Source organism: Pteronotus mesoamericanus, unplaced genomic scaffold (genome assembly GCF_021234165.1).
Source record: "Pteronotus mesoamericanus isolate MK-2021 breed Mesoamerican mustached bat unplaced genomic scaffold, CSHL_Meso_final contig_59, whole genome shotgun sequence".
Taxonomy (NCBI): domain Eukaryota; kingdom Metazoa; phylum Chordata; class Mammalia; order Chiroptera; family Mormoopidae; genus Pteronotus; species Pteronotus mesoamericanus.
Genome location: NW_026555206.1, coordinates 4,180,295 through 4,203,629, shown reverse-complemented (window position 1 = coordinate 4,203,629; position 23,335 = coordinate 4,180,295). Strand labels below are relative to the sequence as shown.

The window sequence follows — 23,335 nt, the reverse complement described above, 5'->3', positions numbered from 1 at the left end:
TAATACAGAGTTGTAATAGTACAAGAAATTTCATCTGGTTGGTAGAATTTTATTTAATCCATGCAATGTAGGTTCCTTCTGAGAAAGATAACAAGCAGCCCCTTGTGTCCAGAACTGATCTCATAAACGATCTCACAGAATACAAAAGTTACTCTGAGGCTTTAATAACATGAAACAAAATGAGACCTCTTCATAGCTTTATGTAAGTAGAGAGTAAAAACAAGGTCACTGTACCTTTTTCACATTTACAAAACACACTGAACTTTTCCACTTTCTGATAGTATCTAATCTGAGCAAACCCCTGCTTCCAGTCACCCAGGAAAAGCTCAGATACTATAAAAGGTTCTTTCTGACATACTTTTTTTGAGATGGTTCCTCACACTGTGCATTCTCCCTGGCCCTACATAATCCAACTTGTTTCATAGGTGGGCTTTGCTGAAGGTCATTGATATGTCACTGCTCCAAATGATCAAGACAGCTATATTTGTTTAGAAATTTTAGGACTGAGTAAGAGAAATAGTATTATTTTCTGTTATATAAGGAATAGTAATGTAACTTTTTGGCAGTTTCAGAGCATACCACTAAAGACACATTCTCCAGGGGCAAAAAGAAAACTTTAGTTACATTTGACATTTAAAAAATAGCAATTTTTAAAACACCTGTAGAAATGTTTTTGTATTACCTAAGAAAAAGTTAGAATGTTCCAGCAAATAAAGTCACAATAAAATTATCACTCAGCTAGCACAGACTAAAAGAGGAGCAACTTCTTTTACCTCTTTTACTACCTTAGGAAAGCTGACTGATTTCTTCTGAAACTGATTTGATCATGATGCTTCTCCATGTCCTGACTGCTATCTAACATTAAATCCTAACTGTAAAATCTCTCTATGTCCTGCCTGCACTCTAATGTACAAATCAGTAAATTAAACTGTACATTATATTACATAAATGAAGGGAATCCTAGTAGTAGAAAACTTAGGGGCTATCCTTTGTTTTCTAACTGCACTGCAGACAAACTGCTTCTTTCAGTGATTTCAAAAATGCCTTCTCAATCATTCTAGTATTTTGTAATGGAGGACACAGATTTAGATACCCTAAAATTTATGACAAGATAAATCAATTGCTGCTATAATAGACATATGTAATTTGTTCCTAGCCTTGAAAAACAATTCCATTTCTCAGTTATTGGTTTTAGATCCAGCCATGAAAGTCACAGTATTATTGTTGATAAAATCAGTGTAAGAGACATGCAGTGGAATGTAAAAGGCAAAAGATTTATGCGACCTGAAGAGAAATCAGAGCATGGAATGTAATGTCTCAGCAACATAGATGGTACCTGTCAGCACTGAACTCATTGAAACACAGGCCATATTCAATGGTCAATATCTCATATTGACTAAACATTAAACAATTTAAAAATAATTGTATGACCACATCATAAATCTTGTTTAAATACAAGTAAGTGTATAATTAAGTGTATAATTCACTTAAAATACTTTTAGTGGCATATTTTGAATATAACTAATAGCGACTATAAATAAAAGACCTTGACAAAGAAATAAATTCCTTAATTCCCTTTGGAAATACATATGAATAGTAATGTGACATCTCTCTCATTGGGAGAAAATGGCATATCTAATTAAAATCAGGACATTAATCTCATATAATAATTAACAAATAATGCTGCCCACTTCTAATTCGGGAAGGCACATGATATAAAAGAAAAAGAACTAAGGAGAAAGTGCTCTAAGACAAATCTTTGAGTTATACTGTTTCTTGCATTTAACATTTCATTTTATCTCCCAGGATAAAATTTTACATACTACAGATATTTTCTATGGTTTATCATAATGGACTGCTAAAACCACATAGCATAAACCTGGGCAGCTTTTTGTCTCTCGGGAGATTTGGTACAGCTTTTTCAGATGTAGGAAAGAGTGAGCTTAATACCATTTTAGACACATTTGAGTAAGTATCCTGAGTGCTGGGATTGTATATACCTTTTTCATGTTCATACTCTCAGATTAGGACAGTGCCCAGGATAGAGCAGGCACACAAATATCTGTGAATCAACAGTTAGTATCTGCTTTTCCTCCTTTCCCCTATTCTACTGACTTATTTTATTCTCTGGTTTATTTCTTGTTGGTTCACTACTTTGAAAAATCTATTTGCAGCATTTAGGTGATACCAAACTTCTTTTGAAAAAATTTATATCAATTTGTTGGGCTCAACATTCAAATTTAATTGCTCTGCTGCTGTTGGTGGTCTGCCATTGTCCTTCTTCTGACAGATTCTGACTGAGATGTCTATTTTTTAAGAAGTTTCTTTACATATCTTAAATGGTCGCTAACGAAGTATTATAGGCAGTAACTCTCTCCTCTACTATCCTTCTCTGCCTTCCACTGCAGCCAGATTTCTTCCTTCTGTTCCAGGAAATGTTCACAGGAAATATTTACTAAGCCTCACAAATCTCTTAGATTGATTCTGTAATCCTCAACTAACTGAGAGAATCTCAAGAAGGGCATTTAAAGGTTCCATTATAGGGAATAATGAAGAACAAGTACTCGAATTTTTACTTTCAATCTCCCCAAAGGGTTAACGAGATCCAAAAAAAACATATTTACCTACACTAAACTTGGGGAATTTTTTTTTAATGTAACATGTTTTGATCCCCCAAATAACCACCTAACAAACTAGATGTGGTCAAAGATGAGTCCCACTGTGTCTCTGCATCCCCATTATCAACATCTTGTTTAAATATGTTGTGTTCTTGCTAAAAAAAAGAACATGTAGAATCAGGTGTAACTTTTTAAAATAAAAAAGTAAAGTTTTTGTTATTATAATAAATGGTTTCCAAAATAATTTATTTTAAATGAATCCAACAAAGTCCAAAGAACATAAAATCAGAGAATAAAATAAAAATTTAAGATTAACATTTAATTAACATTTAAGTAATTAAATAAATATATGTAATTATTTGTTTAAATAAATATAGCTGTTTTTCCCAGTAATTCCTGGATAAAATTTTAAATTCTACCTTCAAATGAACTTTAACACTAACTTCAACTATTTCTCTAAACATATATGTGTTCCTGCCAAAATCATACTATAATATACTTACTATTGCCCAACTGTATCTTCCCACCTCTTTGTCTTTATTTGTATTGTTTCTTTTACCAAGAATATATCTCCCATTTCCTCTCTCTATCCTTCAAGGCTCTTCAGTGTGCTTCGGGGGAAAGGAGCCTTGGACTAAAAGCCAGCAGTCTGAAGTTAACAGTACTAGTTCAGCTACTGGTTAATTATGGAAACTTTAAAATGCCATTTAACCTCCCTGTTTTTTTGTTACCTTACCTATAAAGCAAAGGTATTCAGCCAGGTGATTTCTAGAGTAATAGATAATAAGGAATCCTAAAGTCTGGGTTTGTTAAGTGGGCTAGGCTGAAAATTTGATCTTCAGTTTACCCAGGGTCATAGTAAAGCTAATTCAGGAGTATATTCAGGAATGTCTTGGTGTGTTCTACACCATTTATTTTTGACTGTTGAGCATGCTTACAAATGATAGCCGGTTTCCAAAACAGTGAAGTTGAGGGAGCCAGAGATATTACCAAGACTCCCAGGAGGATGGTAAAATAGAACTGTTCACATGCAATGAAACCACCAATTTACTTAGTAACCATGTCAGGAGACACAAACATCCCTGCCAAGATACTTGGAGAAATTTGGAAAACCCAAAACTAAATTTAGAAACAAGAAGCATGGTCTTTCATTTTACAATTGTTTCCAAACAGATTAAGTTTCCACATCCTCTGACTTTAAAGAAATCTTCCATCACCTCTATCTACTGGCATTTTTTGCGTTCTATGTCTATGATTCAATACTACTGTCACCTTCTTCACTATGCTTCTTGATTCTTCCAACTAGACTTTCCCAATCTTTTGAACCTTATAGAACTTACTAAACTTTATATCACCAGTTCCTTTATTAAACTGATTAATGGAGGAATCCCCTTACTTGTCTGTGTATTTCCTTCCACAAAGCCTTGCTGAGATGGAGGAGACTCACCAAATTTTTGCTGAATAAATTATTGGCATTTATATTTTTGAAGAGCACACAAAAGTTGCTAATTGAATGAAAAGAAATAGGTATTTTATAAACTTTAAAGTCCTACACCTGTTTCAAAAAGTGGATTGTTGATTATATTAGCCATTATAGCTCCCCGTTCATTTGTGTTACTAGGATTCCACTGCTACAATAAGGCAGAACAAGAGTCAAGGCTGGCTTATTAGGCACTCTCTAAACAAGAACTATCTATTACTTAGCACTACACAATAGGATAATGATAATTGATGGCCATATGATGATTCTCTGGCTCAGACACAACCTGAACTAAATTGAGAAAAACTCAGATTAAATTATGGTCAGTGTATTTTAGCACTAAATATGTTCTGAGATATATTCTTTTTGAAAAACGACAAAGGACAGACTACATGGTTATTTTCTACTGTTTAGAATAAAACATTCCCTAACTGTGTCTAAAACATAATCTTTACTGTCTATATCCTAATGTATTTATACTTCCTAACAGCCTCAACATTTGAAAAATATGAGTAATCATAATAATAAAATATATTTGAAAATTTCAACAAATAAAAGAATATATGGCATGATAGATTTTCACAGAGTCATATGCTGCCAAAGAGGCAAGTCTGCATTTTGGACTCCTGTTTCTTTAAGGGTACGGGGAAATACTACTCTTATAAATAAATATAGGCAGTGAGAAGAGACTAGACGCTCAAATAAAATGAGTTACAATATGCAGAATAGAAAAGCTATTAAATGCACACTCACTTATGTAAGACACACAAGAAAAAGCTTTAGAAAGCACATAAATGCCTAAGAGACAAGAAAAAAATGACTTACTTGGAAGAAATCAACAACCACTGCAAATTCAAAATTTTTAAAGACTAGAGTAAAAAAAAATAGGTGAAACAAAACATCAAAATAGTTAAGTGACAACAGAAAGGGTTATGGATATATGCTACTTACAGGAATTCTTCTCCAGGGTGTTTGGGTATATTTATCAGCATATGTGCCTTTTTCCTCTTTAGGTTTTTGGTGACAGTTACATCGAGTTGCCTGAACAAAAACACAAATTTATATACTGGTTTAATACTTCATACATACCTACATATACAAAGTAATTTGGGTCTCTCTTAGGGGGTTAAAAAAAGAGGGGCAGACATCAAGATCTATCAGGTAATCTTCCATCTTATTCAGAGATTGGGTTCTCCAGTCATCCAGAAGGCTAAAATTTTGAATAGTCAAAATTACCTTTGGCAATCTCTTACCACTACCTGTAATTTTATGCATCTAAATATATACAGTACTATGTATACGAATGGAAAATATATATAACAATATATAGTATGTAAAGAATATAACTGCAAGAATTTAAGTATTTCCCTAAACTATTAGGGTTATTACAATAACTGCAGCACAATATTTTAAGTTCATTTTTGACTGTATTCTACTGGATACTGAATACCACCAGCCTGCAAGTAAGACTGTCTTTTCCCATGTCTAGTACTTTTAAGTTCCTTTAATGATGTGCTGACTTTATTGGACTGGAATACTTTGAAGGAACTCTGCCCTTTGATAAGATATATCTTAGCATCTCAGTTCACAAATGAATTCTCTAACTATAATTCCACTCAAAGCATACTCATTTAGTCATCCATACAACATAAAGTAATGTATCTATTGTGTAAACTTTGGTCTTCCAAATATATACGAAGTTTTTGAAGGAAGAAAAAGAAAAAAGAAAAGACTGCCCTGGCTGGTGTGGCTCAGTGAGTGGAATGAGCACCAGCCTGCAAATTGAAAGGTTGCCAGTTTGATCAATTCCTGGTTAGGGCACATGCCTGGGTTGCAGGAGAAGTCCCCAAGTGGGGGTTGTGTGAGAGGCAACCAATCAATGCTTCTATCCCTCACTTCCCTTTTCTCTGAAAATAAATAAAGAAAATCTTCTAAAAAAAATGGAAAGACTAATAATGAGAAATTCTCCTTAGTGTGAATTTGGAATATAACCATACTATGAAGGGGGACCCAAACCTCCCCCCCTCGAAATTTATTTATAAAAAATTGTATATTTATTCTTATATGTTTAAACTTCAGTCACCTTCAAAGTACTCTTCTTTTGATGCAATACACCTATTGAGATGTTCTTTTCATTGCTCAAAACAGTTTTTTAACTCATTGATTTTGATGCCTTTTAGTGCTTCTGCCATTTTTGGTTTCATCTATTCTACACTGGCAAAATGTTTCCCTTTGAGCACTTTTTTCATCCTCAGGGAAACGAAGTCGCTCAGGGCAAGAATGGTGAACAAGGAGGGTGGGGCACGGGTGTTGTTTCATTTTTGGTCAAAAACTGTCGCACACTCAGTGTGGTGTGGGCACATGTTCTCATAAATCATCCGTCATGAAATGGGCAAACATGTTGAGTGTTCAAAAAAAATTCACTGAAGCCGAACACAGCCTCTCACAGGAATGCCAGCTGTTACACGGATACAGGTGGGTTCTTAGAACACTCACCTAGCAGGGGAAGACTGTACTACAAGGGACCCACCATCCACAAGGTAATTCTGGTTTTTGAAGGGTACCCCCTTGTATTTGTTAAATAATCTCAATAGAGGTAAATATATTTCCTTGTAGAAAAATCTGTGTAACAAATCCTGGATTATTGTATCAAGTTAAAATTTTAAGTTTCTACTTTAAAAATAATTACAAATATTCAAAATTTACTTTGATTGCAACTAGATCACTCCAGTTTCCATATACAAATAAAATCTAATTAATACAAAAAATCTCTGTAGTACTGAAATATTTTCCATTTCTTGGAGTACAGATATATTTCTCATTCCTAAGAAATGAGATAAGTCATTGAAACAAAATTCAATATATAGTTGACTCTTGAACAATGTGGAGTTCAGTTGTGCCAACCCCTGCACAGTTGAAAACCTGCATATAATGTTTGATTCTCCCAAAACTTTACTAATAGCCTACTGTTGACCGGAAGTCTTAAGGATAACATAAATAATAGTCAATTAACACATATGTTATATGCATTATATACTATATTTTTTCAATAAAGCTACAGAAAATATTATTTTAAAAATAATAAGGAAGAGAATATACATTTACAATACTATGCATGTTTATTGCTAAAAAAAAAAAAAAACCTGCATATAAGTGGACCCACAAAGTTTCAATCCCTTGTTGTTCAATTCAAGGGTCAACTTGGAGTCTCCAGGTGTTCACTATAGTAAGATTTAACTTTCAAAATATATGGGAGGTGACTAAAGAACACGAAAGATAATGTAAAGCATTTATCTTAGTACAAGCACATTACTTATTCTATCTTGATAAGTGCAATTCTGGAAATAATTCCCCTTCTGTGTCCATGTACTGTCATATTAAGAGTAAGATTTGGCAAATATTTGTGTTTTCCATAATTTGGAGAAACTACTTGTCAGTAATATGCTTTTGACTTTTAACAAAGATTTTCCTTAGCCTATTTGTACTTTTATACCATTATGTTCTTGCTATCCTGGCCTGTTATATTACAACCTAAATTATCTTTAACTTCAAAGCACTGTACATATTGTTTTCATATGGTACTACATTTGAAATTGTAACCACTATAAAATTATGAAAATTCTATTTAACATCATCCATGGAGAAGAAACATTTCCTCTAACCGAAAGGTGTACAGATACCTAAGTCAGACACCCAGTTTCATTCTGCTATCAGAGAGAAAAATGCCCTGTTTTCAACTCACCAGTATTCATTTCTTTAAAACACACAAAGAAGAGACAGTTAGCCTTTATGAATAAAATGAATGATTGTAAAATTGGTGAATTTCAAAACCCCCAATCGCTTCTCGGCCTTTTGGCTAAGATCAAGTGCAAAATCCCAAAACATAGGCTGCTGAAAATAAATGGACAAAATAATGCAACTCTGAAAGCCAAAACCAAAGTCAAATTTCAATTCTGGCTATAGTTTTATAAAAAATACACATTGCTGAGTTTAAAAAGTCTTCTTTACAAACTATGATACTTACAAGCTGATGTTCTAATAGTTGGATTTTTTCATCTTTCTTCTTTATTTCCTCTTTAAGTTGTTTTATTTCATTTAATAAATCTTCATTCTGAAACATTAAAAAATTTAACATAAAGTATTGAACTGCATTTAAAACACCCTAGTGAGAAACATTAAATCAATGATGAAGACTGAGAAATGAATGATTTGTTCATTCAAGAGAAAAATTATTCTTAAATATTCCAGCTATTAACCTAAAAAAGATCCCCAAACACATTTTAATATTCTATGAATTCATAGTCTAATGGAGTTTGACATGTAAACAATGAACAATAATAGGAGCAATAGCTAACATTCATTGAGTACTTAACAAGGTGCCAAGAACTAAGTACTGTTAGGTATCAAAGCATTCGATCCTGACTACAACCCTGAGGTAGGTATTGTTATCACCATTTTACATATAAGGAAACTGGGACATAGGTCATATAGTACAGCAAATTACATACAAAACAGTAACTCCAGCTAAATTTCAAGGGATGTGTAAAGGGGCCTGTCATTGAAGGGCACAACAAGCAAAGAGAACAGTGTAACTAAAGGAACAGTTATTTCATGGCTGGTTCAGAAATCAGCAGAAAGATAAATATGCCTGAAGGGTAACAGGGAAGATATTTTTCCAGTAGCCATTTTTCTGAGAACTACCTGAATCAAAGGGAAAATACCCTCTCAACTTAATCTATAAGAAATTCCTAGTAATATTAAATAGAAATCTATTGTCAAGTTAAGCAGGAATCCAGCTACATTTCCAAGTATAAAGTATAATTACGCTTTAGTTATTTTGTTTACTACTATTCAACTACCCAGAAATATATACTGAGAAATTAATGGAAGCAAGTAAATTAGAATATATATGTGAATAATACTATCATCTTTCCAGACAGGAAAATATGTAAGGAAGTAATTATAATGTGTTCCCAAGCAAAGTATGCCACCTCCTTCAGATATGTTGGGAACAACAACAACAACAAAAAAAAACTGCATTCTTTTTAACAGATCAGAAATAGACATTTTGTAAAGACTTTTTTTAAAAAACATTTTATTTATTTATTTTTAGAGAAAGGGGAAGGGAGGTAGAAAGAGAGGGAGAGAAACATAAATGTGTGGTTGCCTCTCACATGCTCCCTCCTGGGGACCTGGTCCACAACACAGGCATGTGCCCTGAGTGGGAATCGAACCTGCGACCCTGTGGTTCACAGGTTGGTACTCAGTCCACGGAGCCACACCAGCCAGGGTCATTTTGTAAAGACTTTAACATGGCAAATAGACAATGGATAAGAAAAGATTTTTTAAATGATGCTATGTATACTACAATTGGAAAGGACTATTTAATATATGTATATAAAAAGATTTCCAGGTAAAATTTAAGAATTTAGACATTTTTAAAATTCAAAAATCAAGACTAAAAAAAAGACAGATTGCAGATCATGAAGGATATAGTTTTATGCTACGTGGCAAATGAAACTAGTAAAAATGATAAATATATTTAATTACATAAAATTTTAAAGCATCTATACAATTAACATCAAAGTTAAAAGTTAGTGAAAACCTAAGGAAACAACAAAGAGTTTATATCTCAAGAATATTAAAAGCCTGTTCGAACACATAACATCATTTTCTAGGCCCCAAAAGACAAACATCTAGTTCTTATAAATATACAAATAATTGGCAAACTGCTATTTAACTTATTGAAGAAATATAAAGCATTAAAGGTATTATTTTATAGGCATTAAATTTGGGGGAGAAATACTGTGATTAACAAGATTGTAAAAAAATATGGTACATTATAAGACACCACAACTGACCTTTCTGGACAAAGTATGGTTATATACAGGAGTCATAAAAATACTTGATTAGCCCACTCTTAGGAATCCCTGCCAAAGAAATGATCCTAAGTATGAGAAAACTTACACCAACGTGTTATCTGAAGGTTTACTATTTACACTTGTTCTATAAGGGAAAAAATGAATTGAAATACAATGTAGCAACTTGATGGAATATTATATAGCAATTATTTTGTCGCTGCTAGGTTCTGCCACTATTTTGATGGAATAAAGGATAGAAAAATGAAATCAAATTACAATGTAGGGAAGTAATAACATTCTAAGCAACATGTATATAGTACTTCTTTTATACAGTACTACTTTTAAGGATTTATACATAAAGATAAGCAAAGGAGAATACAACAGGGAATGGGTTAACTCCAGGGGAGTCCTAAAGCATGGGTAAAAATTTCCAAAGTTACAGAAGTATGGCAGGCTTTGGATTTTAGGGTAACAGATTCTAGGTATTTTAACAAAACAGAGAGGAGGACAAGCACAGCATATTCGGAGACCTATAAGCAGAGGCACTGTCACACAAAGGTTATGCTAAGTAATGGAGAGCAATGTGGTTAATAACTAGGCAATGGCCAGACCATAAAGGACCATGAGTATGAAGTATGACCTAAGCCATGAATGACAGATGAATTTGCACTTGAGATGTCTTTGACAGTTGTTTGGAAGCTATATTTGACAATAACAACAAAACTAGGCTAGGGAACTTCTTATGAAGACGTAACACTCCAGGTAACTAGGAGCCACACCCATGACAGTGATAATAGGGGGAGAAGGCAGAGGAGAAGAATCTGAGTTGGGAGCTTTTGGTGATTCATGTGAGAGAACAGCACAGAGGCACAGTCAAGAGTGACACCTTTTTTTTTCCAGATTGGGTGATAGGGTAAATGACTGTGCCACTAAAAGAACTGGGTGATATGTTAAATGATTGTGCCACTAAAAGCACTGAAGAATAACGGAAGAGGTAGATAAATGCCCCAAAATAAATATTTGTGAATTTTTACTATATTATTAAAGGTATCTGTGGATGGGACATACAGTGGAAATATCCAGTGGGCAACTGGATTACCAAGTGTTGAAGAAAGACTTTACCTGTTATCAAGTATTTCATATGTGAAATCATTATCGAAAATGGTTCAAAGGGAACTGGGTCAAATATATAAATCTACGTTCTAAAGAAGAGAAGGAACCTACAAATGAAATGGGAGAAAAAAAGGTGTAAGGGATTGCAGAAAGAAGTGATACAAAAACCAAGGGATAAAAGCTTTTAAGTCAAAGCCCACACCAAATGTCTACAACATTAAAATCAGTTGCTATTTTCATTTTTCCATGTTTCCACATTTACTGGAAAGGGTCTTAAGGGGAGTCAAGGGAAAGTTTATTTTTGATTTACTGAATTTAAGACAGAAAAGATACAGAAATTTATAAACTGAGGATGAAGAGAAAGTAAATTAAGCAGTAGAAGAGAGAGTCAAGAACACAAGAAGAATGGGTGGTCTTACACAGCATTGTGGCCACTTTTCCTCTGTAGCTGGAACAAAGTGAATAAGAATGACAATAGCTACAGGTAAGTCAGAAGGCAGAATGGCAAGTAGCAGATCTTTCTTGATGAACACAACACTACCTCAAGAAGTTGAGAAGAGTGGCTGAGGAAGGGGCTTGAGGAGAGTTTGTCTGGGCTTATTCATCAGGGGGATGGGAGAGGGAGTTGTCCGGAGAGAAAAAGCGATGGCAGGTCCAGTGGAGATTTTAAACTTTAAGTTTGTAATGATACAAGTCACTGTATTTGCATTATTTGAAATTGAACTGCTAAAACATTTTGGATGAGATGGAAACACACCTGGGGATCTGCTGATGGAAGTAAAAGAGTGTCTAGTGTACTGGAGAGAGACTCTCGCTATTGCATCTTACATTAAAAAAGAAGTAAGCGAGACATACTGTGTAACAATATGTCTATCATGTAATATTATTTAGACAAATAAAGAAAGAGTGGGAAAAAAATGAAGATACTGGAGTAAAAAAGTTGGAATTAAATTTCTTTTTCTTTAAAAAGAATTTCTTTACATGTAAAAAACTTTTCACAAAAAAGAATTCAGGGGAAAAATGTCAGCTTTGCAAGAATCATATAAATCAATTGTTCTCAACTTGTATGCATGTAAAAGTCTTTTCCTCTTTTTTTTAAGATTTTATTTATTTACTTTTAGAGAGAGGGGAAAGCAGTGAGAAAGAGAGGGAGACAAACATGCAAGATATATCAATCAGTTGTCTCTCACATGCCCCCAACTGGGGACCTGGCCCGCAACCCATGCATGTACCCTGACTGGGAATTGAACTACTGACCTTTCAATTCACAGGCCAGCACCTAAACCATTGAGCCTCAACAGTCAGGGCTACAAGTCTTTTTTTTTTTTAAGAAAAAAATTCTGTTGCAGACTCGATGATTTAGAATATTATTATATTCACAATATGATGGAAGCGTAGCGATGAGAAGAAATGTGTGCAAAGGCAGGTAGGTCACATGTTGAAAAGCCATAATTAGATAACCAGATGTGACTACTCTCTTATATTCTTTAGATTTTAATTGTTTTATATACAATCCTGTTCCCAATAAGTCACTCCACATCCTGTGAGAAAACTATGCTTCTCTGACTACTTAAAACAGGCTTGGTCACTTGGTTTGTTGTGAAAGTAACATATGCTACATCCAAGCATAATCAAATATGATTCTACCAATGCTCTTCTCCATCAGGTACAAACACACTATGTTCCAGGACAGGTAGGGACTGATCCTTCAGCCTGAGTTCCAGAGTGAAGAAAACATATGAAACAGAATCTCAGTTGATCTACAGCCAGTATCTAACATATTAAAAAATAACATGTGAGAAACGAACTTTTCTTATTGTAAAGTGCCAGTGTTTCAAGGTTGTTTGTTAACACAGATGACTAGCAAACACTGACTAACATGCCCTGGAAATAAAACGTAAGAGCAAAAAAATTTTATAAATTAAGATTTAAATAAATTAAGAATACTTGTGTGTACTTAAGAAATAAATATATGCTTCAGAAATAGTTGCAAAAGAGCCATGATCGGTATGGCTCTGTTGGTTGGCTGTCATTTCACAAACTGAAAGGTCAGGGGTTCGATTCCTGGACAGGGCACATGCCTAGGATGCACATTCAGTCCCTGGTTGGGGCATGCGTACAAAACACAACCAATTCATGTCCCTTCTTGCTCGTCTTTCTCCCTTCCCCCCTCTCTAAAATAAATGAGCGTATCTTCAGGTGAGGATAGAAAAAGAAAGTTGCAAAAGAAAAATTCTTATTAACTAAAAATAGACCTAAAAATGGAAATTATTTTTTTAATTAATTAATTAATTTTTTCAAATACATTTGTCTCTGCCTTTTTCCTAAAATGTCCCTGCATAATTATATCTTTTAAAGGGGCCATAAAGATAAATTAATCTTTTTCAGTATAGCTCTTCAATGCTATGATATGATAGATAAGAAGTACCTACTAACCATTTTAATTTTTATTGGTAGTCTTATTTTGAAAACTATTATTCACAATTATAAAAAAAGAATTTTAAAAATTTAATGATATTTAAAATAGAAAGTACCCTGTTCCAGTAGTAATACAGGGACAAATGATGATCCAACTGATAAAACAAATTCAAATTAAAGCCCCATAGGGATACCACTTTAACTTAATAAGGTAGCAACAGTTAAAAGTAAACCTGTCTAAACTCAAGACAGCAAAGTTAAAGGTTTCATAACATTTATTAGTAAATGTTTTAATTCTTGCTGCTTTATAATTTTGGTAATAAAAAGAATTCCGCAACATTTAACATGACTACTTAGTCATACCTTACATATTTGATCACCATCTTCTGGTTCCGGACTAGATGGCAATGATAGCTGGATATCATGCAATGAACCACTTCCATCATGCTGTCAGAAAGAACAGAAGGAAAATATGAGATTCATACAATAACCTCAGGCATTCAACTCTACCTGAATTCACCCCAGACCAAATGCTAGCATGGCAAAGAGAAAAATAAGATATTAGGAATCTCCTTTTCATCTATCCAAATGTGGCAGAGGGAAAAATAGAACTAGGGCAAAAAAAATTTGTGGCAATAAATAACATACTATATGAGTGGGTGAAGCAGAAAGCCAATGAAACTTTGAGTGGGAAAAGAAATATGAGACATTTTCTAAAGAATTTTAAGATTCACCTGTAAAAAATGTGAAATAAAAGTCATTAAATCTGCTTTGGTTTAGCTGCAGTGTTTGGAGCATTAAGGAGACAGAAACAGTAATATTAAGTAATATTACTTAATGCCAAGGCCTGGACACAAAAATCATTTGATTAAAAATTCCAGACACATGAGTATATATTTTGCATCTTATATGAAGTCTAAGAACAGGCAAAACTAATTTATGGTGTTAGAAATCAGAAAAACAGTGGTTGACTCGGGGAAGTGGTTGCTGATGGGAAAGGAGCATTAAGTCACCTACTAGGATGATAGAATGTTCTATCTATGTCTTGACTATATGGTGGTTACAAGAGTGCACACATAGCAGAGATCGAGCTGTATATTTAAGATTGGTACACATTAAGCAGTTTACTGTATATATGCTACACCTCAATAAAAAAATGTTTAGAGAATTAAACTTTTTATCCTTAAACACAATAAAGAAAATGACAGGACAATATTAAGTCATATCCCCTGCCAAACTGGTTTGGGAACAACCAGCTAAGAAATGGCAGGTTCAATGATTCACAGACAACCACAGGAAAGATGAACCAGTGAAGAATATATCAATACCTGGGTGATGACGAAGAACTGAGCCACTAATCAAATCAGTACAACTCATTTGGACCTTGTTTGTTCAGATGGTACCTACTTGCCTTGGGAAACCCACTGAGTTAATAACCTTCAAGGAGCAATACCATTGTAATCTTTCTCAGACATATTTGCCCTCAAGGAAATCTCCCAAACCATGAAAATATCTTGCATTAAAACAAGAATGCTAAAAGAGGAGACATAAACATGTAGGTCATTTTCTTTATGTATTGTGCTGTATACCTACAAAATCAAAATCTCTAGGGATGGGGCCTAGGAATGTATACACAGAAAAGTTATCAGGCAATACTGATTGACAATGAAGAGTAAGTGCCAAATTTCCAACATGGATAAATTACATTTTTATTGGTGATGTCACATGGACATTCAGAACTTACTTGAGAGGGGAGGCAATGACCTAATGAATAACAAATGTTCTCAGAACACTAACTTAAAAAAATTTTTTAAAGAAAAATTTTATAAGATTCATGTCAGTAAAAAGTTCATTTCTGCTGGAAATGCCTTGACATATAAAACCAGGGACAGGCCTACATACAAGTATATATTTGAGAAAAGAGGGACTTTAAAATTTGACTCATTTCCAAAAATCTGTATCTTTCTGCCCACTGCAAAGCAGGAAAGAATGAGAGACACAGAAGCACACATTGCTTTGCCTTGGACATGGGTATAGTTGTGAGAACTCTGTAGCAGAATAGGAAATATGAAACATCAGCTTTCAGACACTGGCCAGGTAGCTCAGTTGTTTGGAGAATCACTTGGTACACCAAAAGGTCACAAGTTCTATTCCCAGTCAGGGCACATACCTAAGCTGTAGGTTCTGTCACCAGATGAGGCACACAGAGAGGCAACCAATCAATGTTTCTTTCTCTCTCTCCCTTCCTCTCTCTCTAAAATCAATAAACATATCCTGGGAGAGGATTTTTTTTTAAAAATGAGCTTTCAAGGTGAAGGAGCTTTTTTCAAAAAAAGGAGCTCAGGGATATAGATAACACCAGGCAGACCACAAAGCACCGGTAGCTCAGGAAAGTGATGCCAGAAAATTCTATGTAAATTTCTAGGTTCATTTCGAGCAGCACTTGCTTAGATCTGATTCTAAGTAGCATACCAAACACTCAGAAACAAGCTAAGACCACTATTCATTATCTAAACTAGCTTCTGGATGGTGAAGAGTATGGCAAATGCTTTGAACTGATGTTAAAACCGCAATCTGAAGGTAGCTAATTTGAACTTGGAGCCTCAACCCAACCAGACTGTTTCTCTACTACAAAAAAAAAAAAAAAAATCAAGTATATGGAGAACATTTCCAATCTACCAAGATGTACCAATCATAAAAATTTATGTAATTTATACACAAATGTATAGAGTAAACATAAATTTACCATAATACATACAATAGTCCTCCCTTATCTACAGGAAAAATGTTCTAAGACTCACAGTCGATGCCTGAAACCACAGGTTACATTGAACCCTATATACAGTGGTAGGCAAAAGTAGGTTAATAATAATAATAAATAATACAATAATTAATAAATAATATAAGAATAAACTCTGTGTTCCAAATACTCATAACTGTCAGCCTACTTTTGCCCGGTACTGTACACTATTCTTTCCCAATACATAGCTACCTGTGATAAAGTTTAATTTATAAATTACGCACATAAGAGCTTAACAACTAATAATAAAATAGTTGTTAAAAAATAATAAAATTACAAAAATAATTATAATAGATTATAATAAAAATTATGTGAATGCGGTTCTTCTCTCTTGACATATCTGGAATTTTTCACTTAATATTTTTTTAATCACAATTGACTACAGGTAATAAACTCAGGAAAGCGAAACAGCAGATAAAGACACATTGCTGTTCTAATAAAATAGCCTGAAGACACTAAAAGAAAAATTCAAACAAGTACTGGTGAGGTTGTGGAGAAAAGGGAACCCTACTGCACTCTTAGTGGGGATGAAGACTGGTGCATACGGTGTAAAACAGTTTGGAATTTCCTCACAAAACTAAAAATGGAACTGCCTTTTGACCCAGCAATTCCACTGCTGGGATTATACCCTAAGAATCCTGAAACACCAATTCAAAAGAACCTATGCACCCCAATATTCATAGCAGCATAATTTACAATAGCCAAGTACTGGAAGCAACCTAAGTGCCCAACAGTAAATGAGTGGATCAGAAAACTATGGTATATTTACACAATGGAATACTAAGCAGCAGAGAGAGCTACTATCCTTCATGACAGCATGGATGGAACTGGAGAGCATTATGCTAAGCTAAATAAGCCAGGCAGGGAAAGACAAATACCATATGATCTCACCTGTAAGTGGAACCTAATTAAAAACAAGCAAGCAAAATATAACCAGCAACATTCAAATAAAAAACAAACCGACAGTAACCAAAGGTGAGGAGCGAGGAAGGTAACAGAGAAAAAGAAGCGGAAGGGTCAAGTCAAGAAACATGTATAAAGGACCCAAGGACAAAGTTAAAGTAGGGAAGGATTGAGGGTGGGAGGTGGGGGTGGATGGGACAGAGGAAAGTGGTGGCAGGAAAATGGAGACAACTGTACTTGAACAAGAATAAAAGATAAATTAAGAAACAAATAAATAATAATAAATAAAAAGATAATTTAAAAATCCATAATTACCACAGGAAATAAATGATTCTCAGAAACTCACAGATCAAAGACAATAATTTAGTAAAAATAAATAAGATATATACAACACAATTAAAAAGCTTAATAGACATACCATTACCATATATATAGATAATACCTATTTTATTCAAACAAACACAGAGCAGTCACAAAAAATGACCATGCTCTGAGCCAGAAGACGCTAACAAACTAAGGTTCATTGGACAAATAGGCCAGTGCCTATTTTAATTACAATCCATGAACTAAGAATGGTTTTTACATTTCTAACGGTTGCATTTTTAATGATTTTATAAATATCTACATAAAAACCTCAATTTTGCCTCTTCCCTGAAAAAGCTAAAGTATTATGTGTCCCTCTAAGGAAATGTTTTGGTGAGTGTTGTTGTTTTCCCTTTTCTCTGCTTTAGAACACAAAGAAAATATCAACACATTGCAAAGAATTTTTATCATAGATATTATTCTTTATTATTAATGTACTAAGATTAGAAATCAATTAAAAGTGAAAGCCCCATATACCAAACCAATTTTCTTTGAAAACTGAAAAATAATATCCTAAATAAAATAAATTTGTAATATAGCCAAAGACAACTGGGAGTTATTAATGTTTAAGTTATTGCTATGCCCCCCTCCCCCCGGCCAAAGAAAAGTCTGTTTTTTTTAACAGTCTAGCAGTCTAGACCTAGGAGATCAAATAGGAAAAAAGCTTTTATTTTCATCAAAGCACAAGAGTTTAAAGATCATGAATATACTCTCTAACTGAATCAATTAATAATACCATCTCTCCTCCATACAACCTTGACACTAACCAATGGTAGTATTCCTAATAAACCTTGACTAAGATGAAAAGTGTCCAAGCCAAAATTAGGAAACAGTCTGAGAAAAGCTTCTGTAAGCAACATGGGGGGAGGGGAGAGGGGCTAGGCAGAAACCTTAAAATGAACAGAAAACCTCTTTGAAAAAAAGTCTGAATAACAGTCATGCATGGCAATGTTCATGTTTCACTTTACACATACTAAGAAGCTAATATTTATTGAACACTGATGGCCATTGTTTATTCTAAGCATTTTGCATTAATAAATGGAAAAATAATACTTAACTAAAACACATCACTGTACAAAATATGAGCAATTCACAATTATCTGATTATCCAAGTATTCTGGGTATTACTGAGTGAAGTGCCTCAGCAGTTTATGTAAGTTCTAGTTAGGATTTTCTTAACTTGAATGCAGTTAACCTTAAGTTTGTTAACTCTTTTGTCGCATTTTATTAAAAATTCAGGAAGATAGATAAGCCTTCCTCTATTCTTAAGAGCATTAGGGGACTACTGTCAGCAAACCATCTTCTACTTTTTTGACACAGCATATAGTAAACTTTTGTTCTAATAATGTAACTTTTCTATATATATTAACTTGCTGGATAACCCTATAATAAACTCCATCTTACCCATGTGGTTCTTCCAGGAGTTTGTAAAAACTGGGATTTTCCTATGAGTTCCAGAGCAGCTGCAATGGACATGAATACTTGAAATGACAAACAAAAATTTGGCAGTGCTGACCCACCTCTGCTGACAAGCATCATCAGTGATGTCAACAAAGCTCCCTTGTGTTTCAGGAGGATAATGTGTTACATTATAAAACGCATTCACAAGAAGCATTTTAGGAAAGGGAATAGTGAAAGGGGAGAGATCGATTTTTTCATTTTCTTTTCAAAGTCACTTTTTTAAAACAAAAGTACATGGATAAAAAACAGTATCACATCACACAGACTTTAGAATGTTCACTGAGAATAATTTTTAAGTAATACTGTAAAATTCACCTATGAGATTTAAGATCTACTGATTCAAACAACAATTGAGAGGCTTTAAAAAATTCAGACTCACAAAGTCTGATTTTAAATGAGTACTTCGGAGATGAGGTGATCCTAACAGATGTTTGGGACAAAGACATTTTTAAAACAGAAAAACGTAACACATGTTCAAATTGACTAGAATGTTGTCATTTATGCATACACCTATAATACAGGGTCCAGCATAAATAACACCCCCTTTTTATTGCAATATCATAAGCACATAGTTCTGTAATATAACAATATCACACTCAGGCACACCACATGACATTTTAGGTGAAATGTTCAAATTAAAACTATAAATTATTACACCCATATTATTACCCTACCAACCACACTCAGGCATTCTTCTGCTGGACCCTGTATTATAAGCAAATATTATTTACAAACTGTGTTTGTAAAAATTAAATGTAAGTATTAAACTTATACATATCAGAATCAGGATATCCTTTTCTATCAGTTTCTTTTGACATTTAAAAATATTAGTTGTAAATTTTTTCTAATTTAGTAAAATTTCTACATATAATACAAATACCTCAATTTACCACAGTATAAAACAAGAAACTAAATAATTACTTCTAAACTACTGAGTTTTTCTCAGCATTTACTTTAAAAACCTTCTGTGTCCAAATGCTTTTTAGTAGATACTTAAGCATGTAATTCTGGATTTTCTATTCTGTTCTATGGCTCTCTATTTCTATTTGTGTCAATATTATATCCTGCTCTAAAGGGCCTCTCTTTTCTTTTTGTTTTAATGTATACAAACCTTAGTTTTGGTGTTAATAATTTTGGAGTCACATTGGTGAATCCTAAAAATAAAGCTCCAGTGACTCTGGTTGTTGGAGACTGGCATATCTTTGTTTTGTTTTTTAAATTATATTACATTGATTATGCTATTACAGTTGTCTTGATTTGTCCCCCATTGCCTCCCCTCCACCCAGCAACCCCCAGTCCCTCAGGCAATTGTTCATGTCCATGGGTCAGGGGTGTAAGTTCCTTGGCCACTTTTCTTCCTATACTGTACTTTGCATCAAATTCTGTAACTACCTATTTGTACTTCTTAATCCCTTCACCTCTTCACCCATTCCACCACACCCTCCTCCCATCTGGCAACCATCAAAATGCTCTCCGTATCCATTATTCTGTCTCTCTTCATCTTGTTTGCTTAGTTTGTTTTTCAGAATCAATTGTTGATAGATTTGTTTTTATTGCCATTTTATTGCTCAGAGTTTTCACTGTCTTATTTTTTAAATAAGTACCTTTAATAATGGTTTCATGATGATGAACTCGTTTAGTTTTTTCTTGCCTGGGACACTCTTTATCTGTCCTTCAATTCTAAATGATAGCTTTGCTGGGTAGAGCAATCTTGGCTGAAGGTCCCTGCTTTTCATGACTTTGAATATTTCTTGCCAGTTCCTTCTATCCTGCAAAGTTTCTTTTGAAGAATCACCTGACAGTCTTATGGGAACTCCTCTGTTAGTTACTAACTTCTCTTGTCACTTTTAAGATTCTCTCTTTATCTTTAACCTTTGGCATTTTACTTATGATGTGTCTTGGAGTGAGTGTCTTTGCATCTATCTTGTTTGGGACTCTCTGTGCTTCCAGGACTTGCATTCCTATTTCCTTCACCAAATTAGGGAAGTTTTCTTTCATTATTTTTTCAAATAGATTTCCATTATCTTGCTCTTTCTCTTTTCCTTCTGGCTGCCCTACAACGCAAGTGTTAGACCTCTTAAAGTTGTCCCAGAGGCTGCTTATACTATCCTCATTCTTTTGGATTCACGCACCTCCCCCCCATACTTCCCTCTCCCTCTCCCCTGTTTTACTCTTCATAATTTTTGATATTTTTCGCAGGTGAATCCCTGTAACATTTCATATAATAAGGGTTTGGTGATGATGAACCCTTTAACTTGACATTATCTGGGAAGCACTTTATCTGCCCTTCCATTCTAAATGATAGCTTTGGTGGATACAGTAATCTTGGATGTAGGTCCTTGGCTTCCATGACTTGAAAACTTCTTTCCAGCCCCTTCTTGCCTGCAAGGTTTCTGTTGAGAAATCAGCTGATAGTCTTATGGGAACTCCTTTGTAGGTAACTGTCTCCTTTCCTCGTGCTGCTTTTAAGATTCTCTCCTTATCTCGAATCTTGGGTAATATAATTATGATGTGCTTTGGTGTGTGCACCGTTGGGTCCAACTTCTTTGGAAGTCTCTGAGCTTCCTCGATCTCCTAGAAGTCCATTTCCTTGGCCAGACTGGGGAAGTTCTCCTTCATTATTTGTTCAAATAAGTTTTCAGTTTCTTGCTCTTCCTCTTCTCCTTCTGGCACCACCATGATTTGGATGTTGGAGCATTTAAAGTTGTCCTGGAGGTTCCTAAGCCTCTCATTTTTTTGAATTCTTGTTTCTTCATTCTGTTCTGGTTGAATGTTTATCTCTTCCTTCTGCTCCCAATCGCTGATTTGAGTTCCCGTTTCCTTCCCATTACTGTTCATTCCCTGTGTATTTTTCTTTATGTCACTTTGCATAGCCTTCACTTTTTCCTCCATTTTGCGACCTTACTCAACCAATTCAGTGAGCATCCAGACTACCAGTGTTTTGAACTGTGCATCTGATAGGCTGGCTATCTGTTTATTGCTTAGTTTTATTTTTGGAGCTTTGATCTGTTCTTTCACTTGGGCCATACTTCTTTGTTTCAGCATGCCTGGTATGTTCGGAGAGGCAGAGCCTTAGGTATTTGCCAGGGCAGTGCAACCCAGGTCACTAAGTTGTGACGCTGTATGTGGGGGAGGGGTTTGAGAGGGAACAATGCCGCTTCCTCCCTGGGCTCTCCTCCAGCTTTCAGTCACTTCTCCCGCTACCCACGAGCAAATTGGGCCCTTCTGGTGCTGATTCCCCAGTGGGTGAGTTTGTGTACTTTCTAGGACCCCGTGGGTCTCTCCAATGGACTCTCCTGTGAGGCTGGGAGTTTCTCCTGCCACCTCAACCCCCACAGGTTTTTATCTCCAGAGGTTTTGAGGCTTTCTTTTCCCACACTGGGACCCTGAATTGCATAGTCTGTCTCGCTACCTAGTTGTTCCTCATGGTGTATCTGCACGCAAATGTAGGACTGCCTGGCCTGCCAGCTGCAGCCTTGCCCCCCTGGTCCTCCAGCCACTGCCTTGCTGCACGTTCTCTCAGTCCCAGCTGCCGGTCTCCACCCCTCCTACCAGTCTGGATGAATGTTTCTTCTTTAACCTCTTGGTTGTTAGGCTTCCATACAGTTTGATTTTCTGTCAGTTCTGGTTATTTTTTGTTTTTAAATTTGTTGTTGTCCTTATTTTGGTAGTGCAAGAGGCAAAGCATATCTTGATTTCCTAATTTTGATGATAGAGTACTAGTTATATAGGAGGAAAATCTTTATTAGTAGGAAATATGTACAATATTTAGGGGTGATATGCTTTAACAGGCAATTTATTCTCATTTGGTTCAAGAAAAAAAGTCCCTGAAACTTGAAGAAAAAAAATTTTTTGTAAGAATGAAAATGATTCAAAATGTTTTATATTTAAAAAATAAAACAAAAAACAAATTTCCTTCGTCTCACAAAGAGTATCCTCAAAAAAGATATAGTAGCTATCACACTTAACAGTCAATCATGCAAAACACTCCTGTTAAGTTCAGGAGCAAGACACAAACAATCCAATATTAATTTGGAGTTCCTAGCCAGTGTGTAAGGCAAGGAAAAATACAAACACTGGAAAGGAAAAACATAACTGTCATTACTGCAGATTATGTGCTTATCTAAATTTTTAAAATTCAAATAAATCTAATGATAAATTATTAGAATTGATAATGATTGTATCAAGATTGCTGGATATAAACTTGATAAATCCACATCTACTGTATTTCCGTATACCAGCAACATTCCATTAGAAAATGGCAGCACTTACAACAGGTACCAAAACTTTAAGTACTAGAAGTATGTTTTAAAAAACT

The 23,335-nt window shown here is 34.6% G+C and overlaps 1 protein-coding gene across 5 annotated transcripts in view; it reads right to left on the bottom strand.

Annotated features, from left to right (window-relative positions):
- Positions 1-23,335, bottom strand: part of CCSER2 (coiled-coil serine rich protein 2) — a 212,363-nt gene that overhangs the window by 50,430 nt on the left and 138,598 nt on the right. For all 5 annotated transcript variants that reach the window (XM_054580458.1, XM_054580460.1, XM_054580459.1 and 2 more), the window contains 3 exons: positions 13,854-13,937; positions 8,123-8,209; positions 5,050-5,139 (listed from right to left, as the gene is read on the bottom strand). In XM_054580458.1, coding sequence (XP_054436433.1) covers positions 5,050-5,139; positions 8,123-8,209; positions 13,854-13,937 — 261 coding nt within the window. The remainder of the gene's footprint in view (positions 1-5,049; positions 5,140-8,122; positions 8,210-13,853; positions 13,938-23,335) is intronic.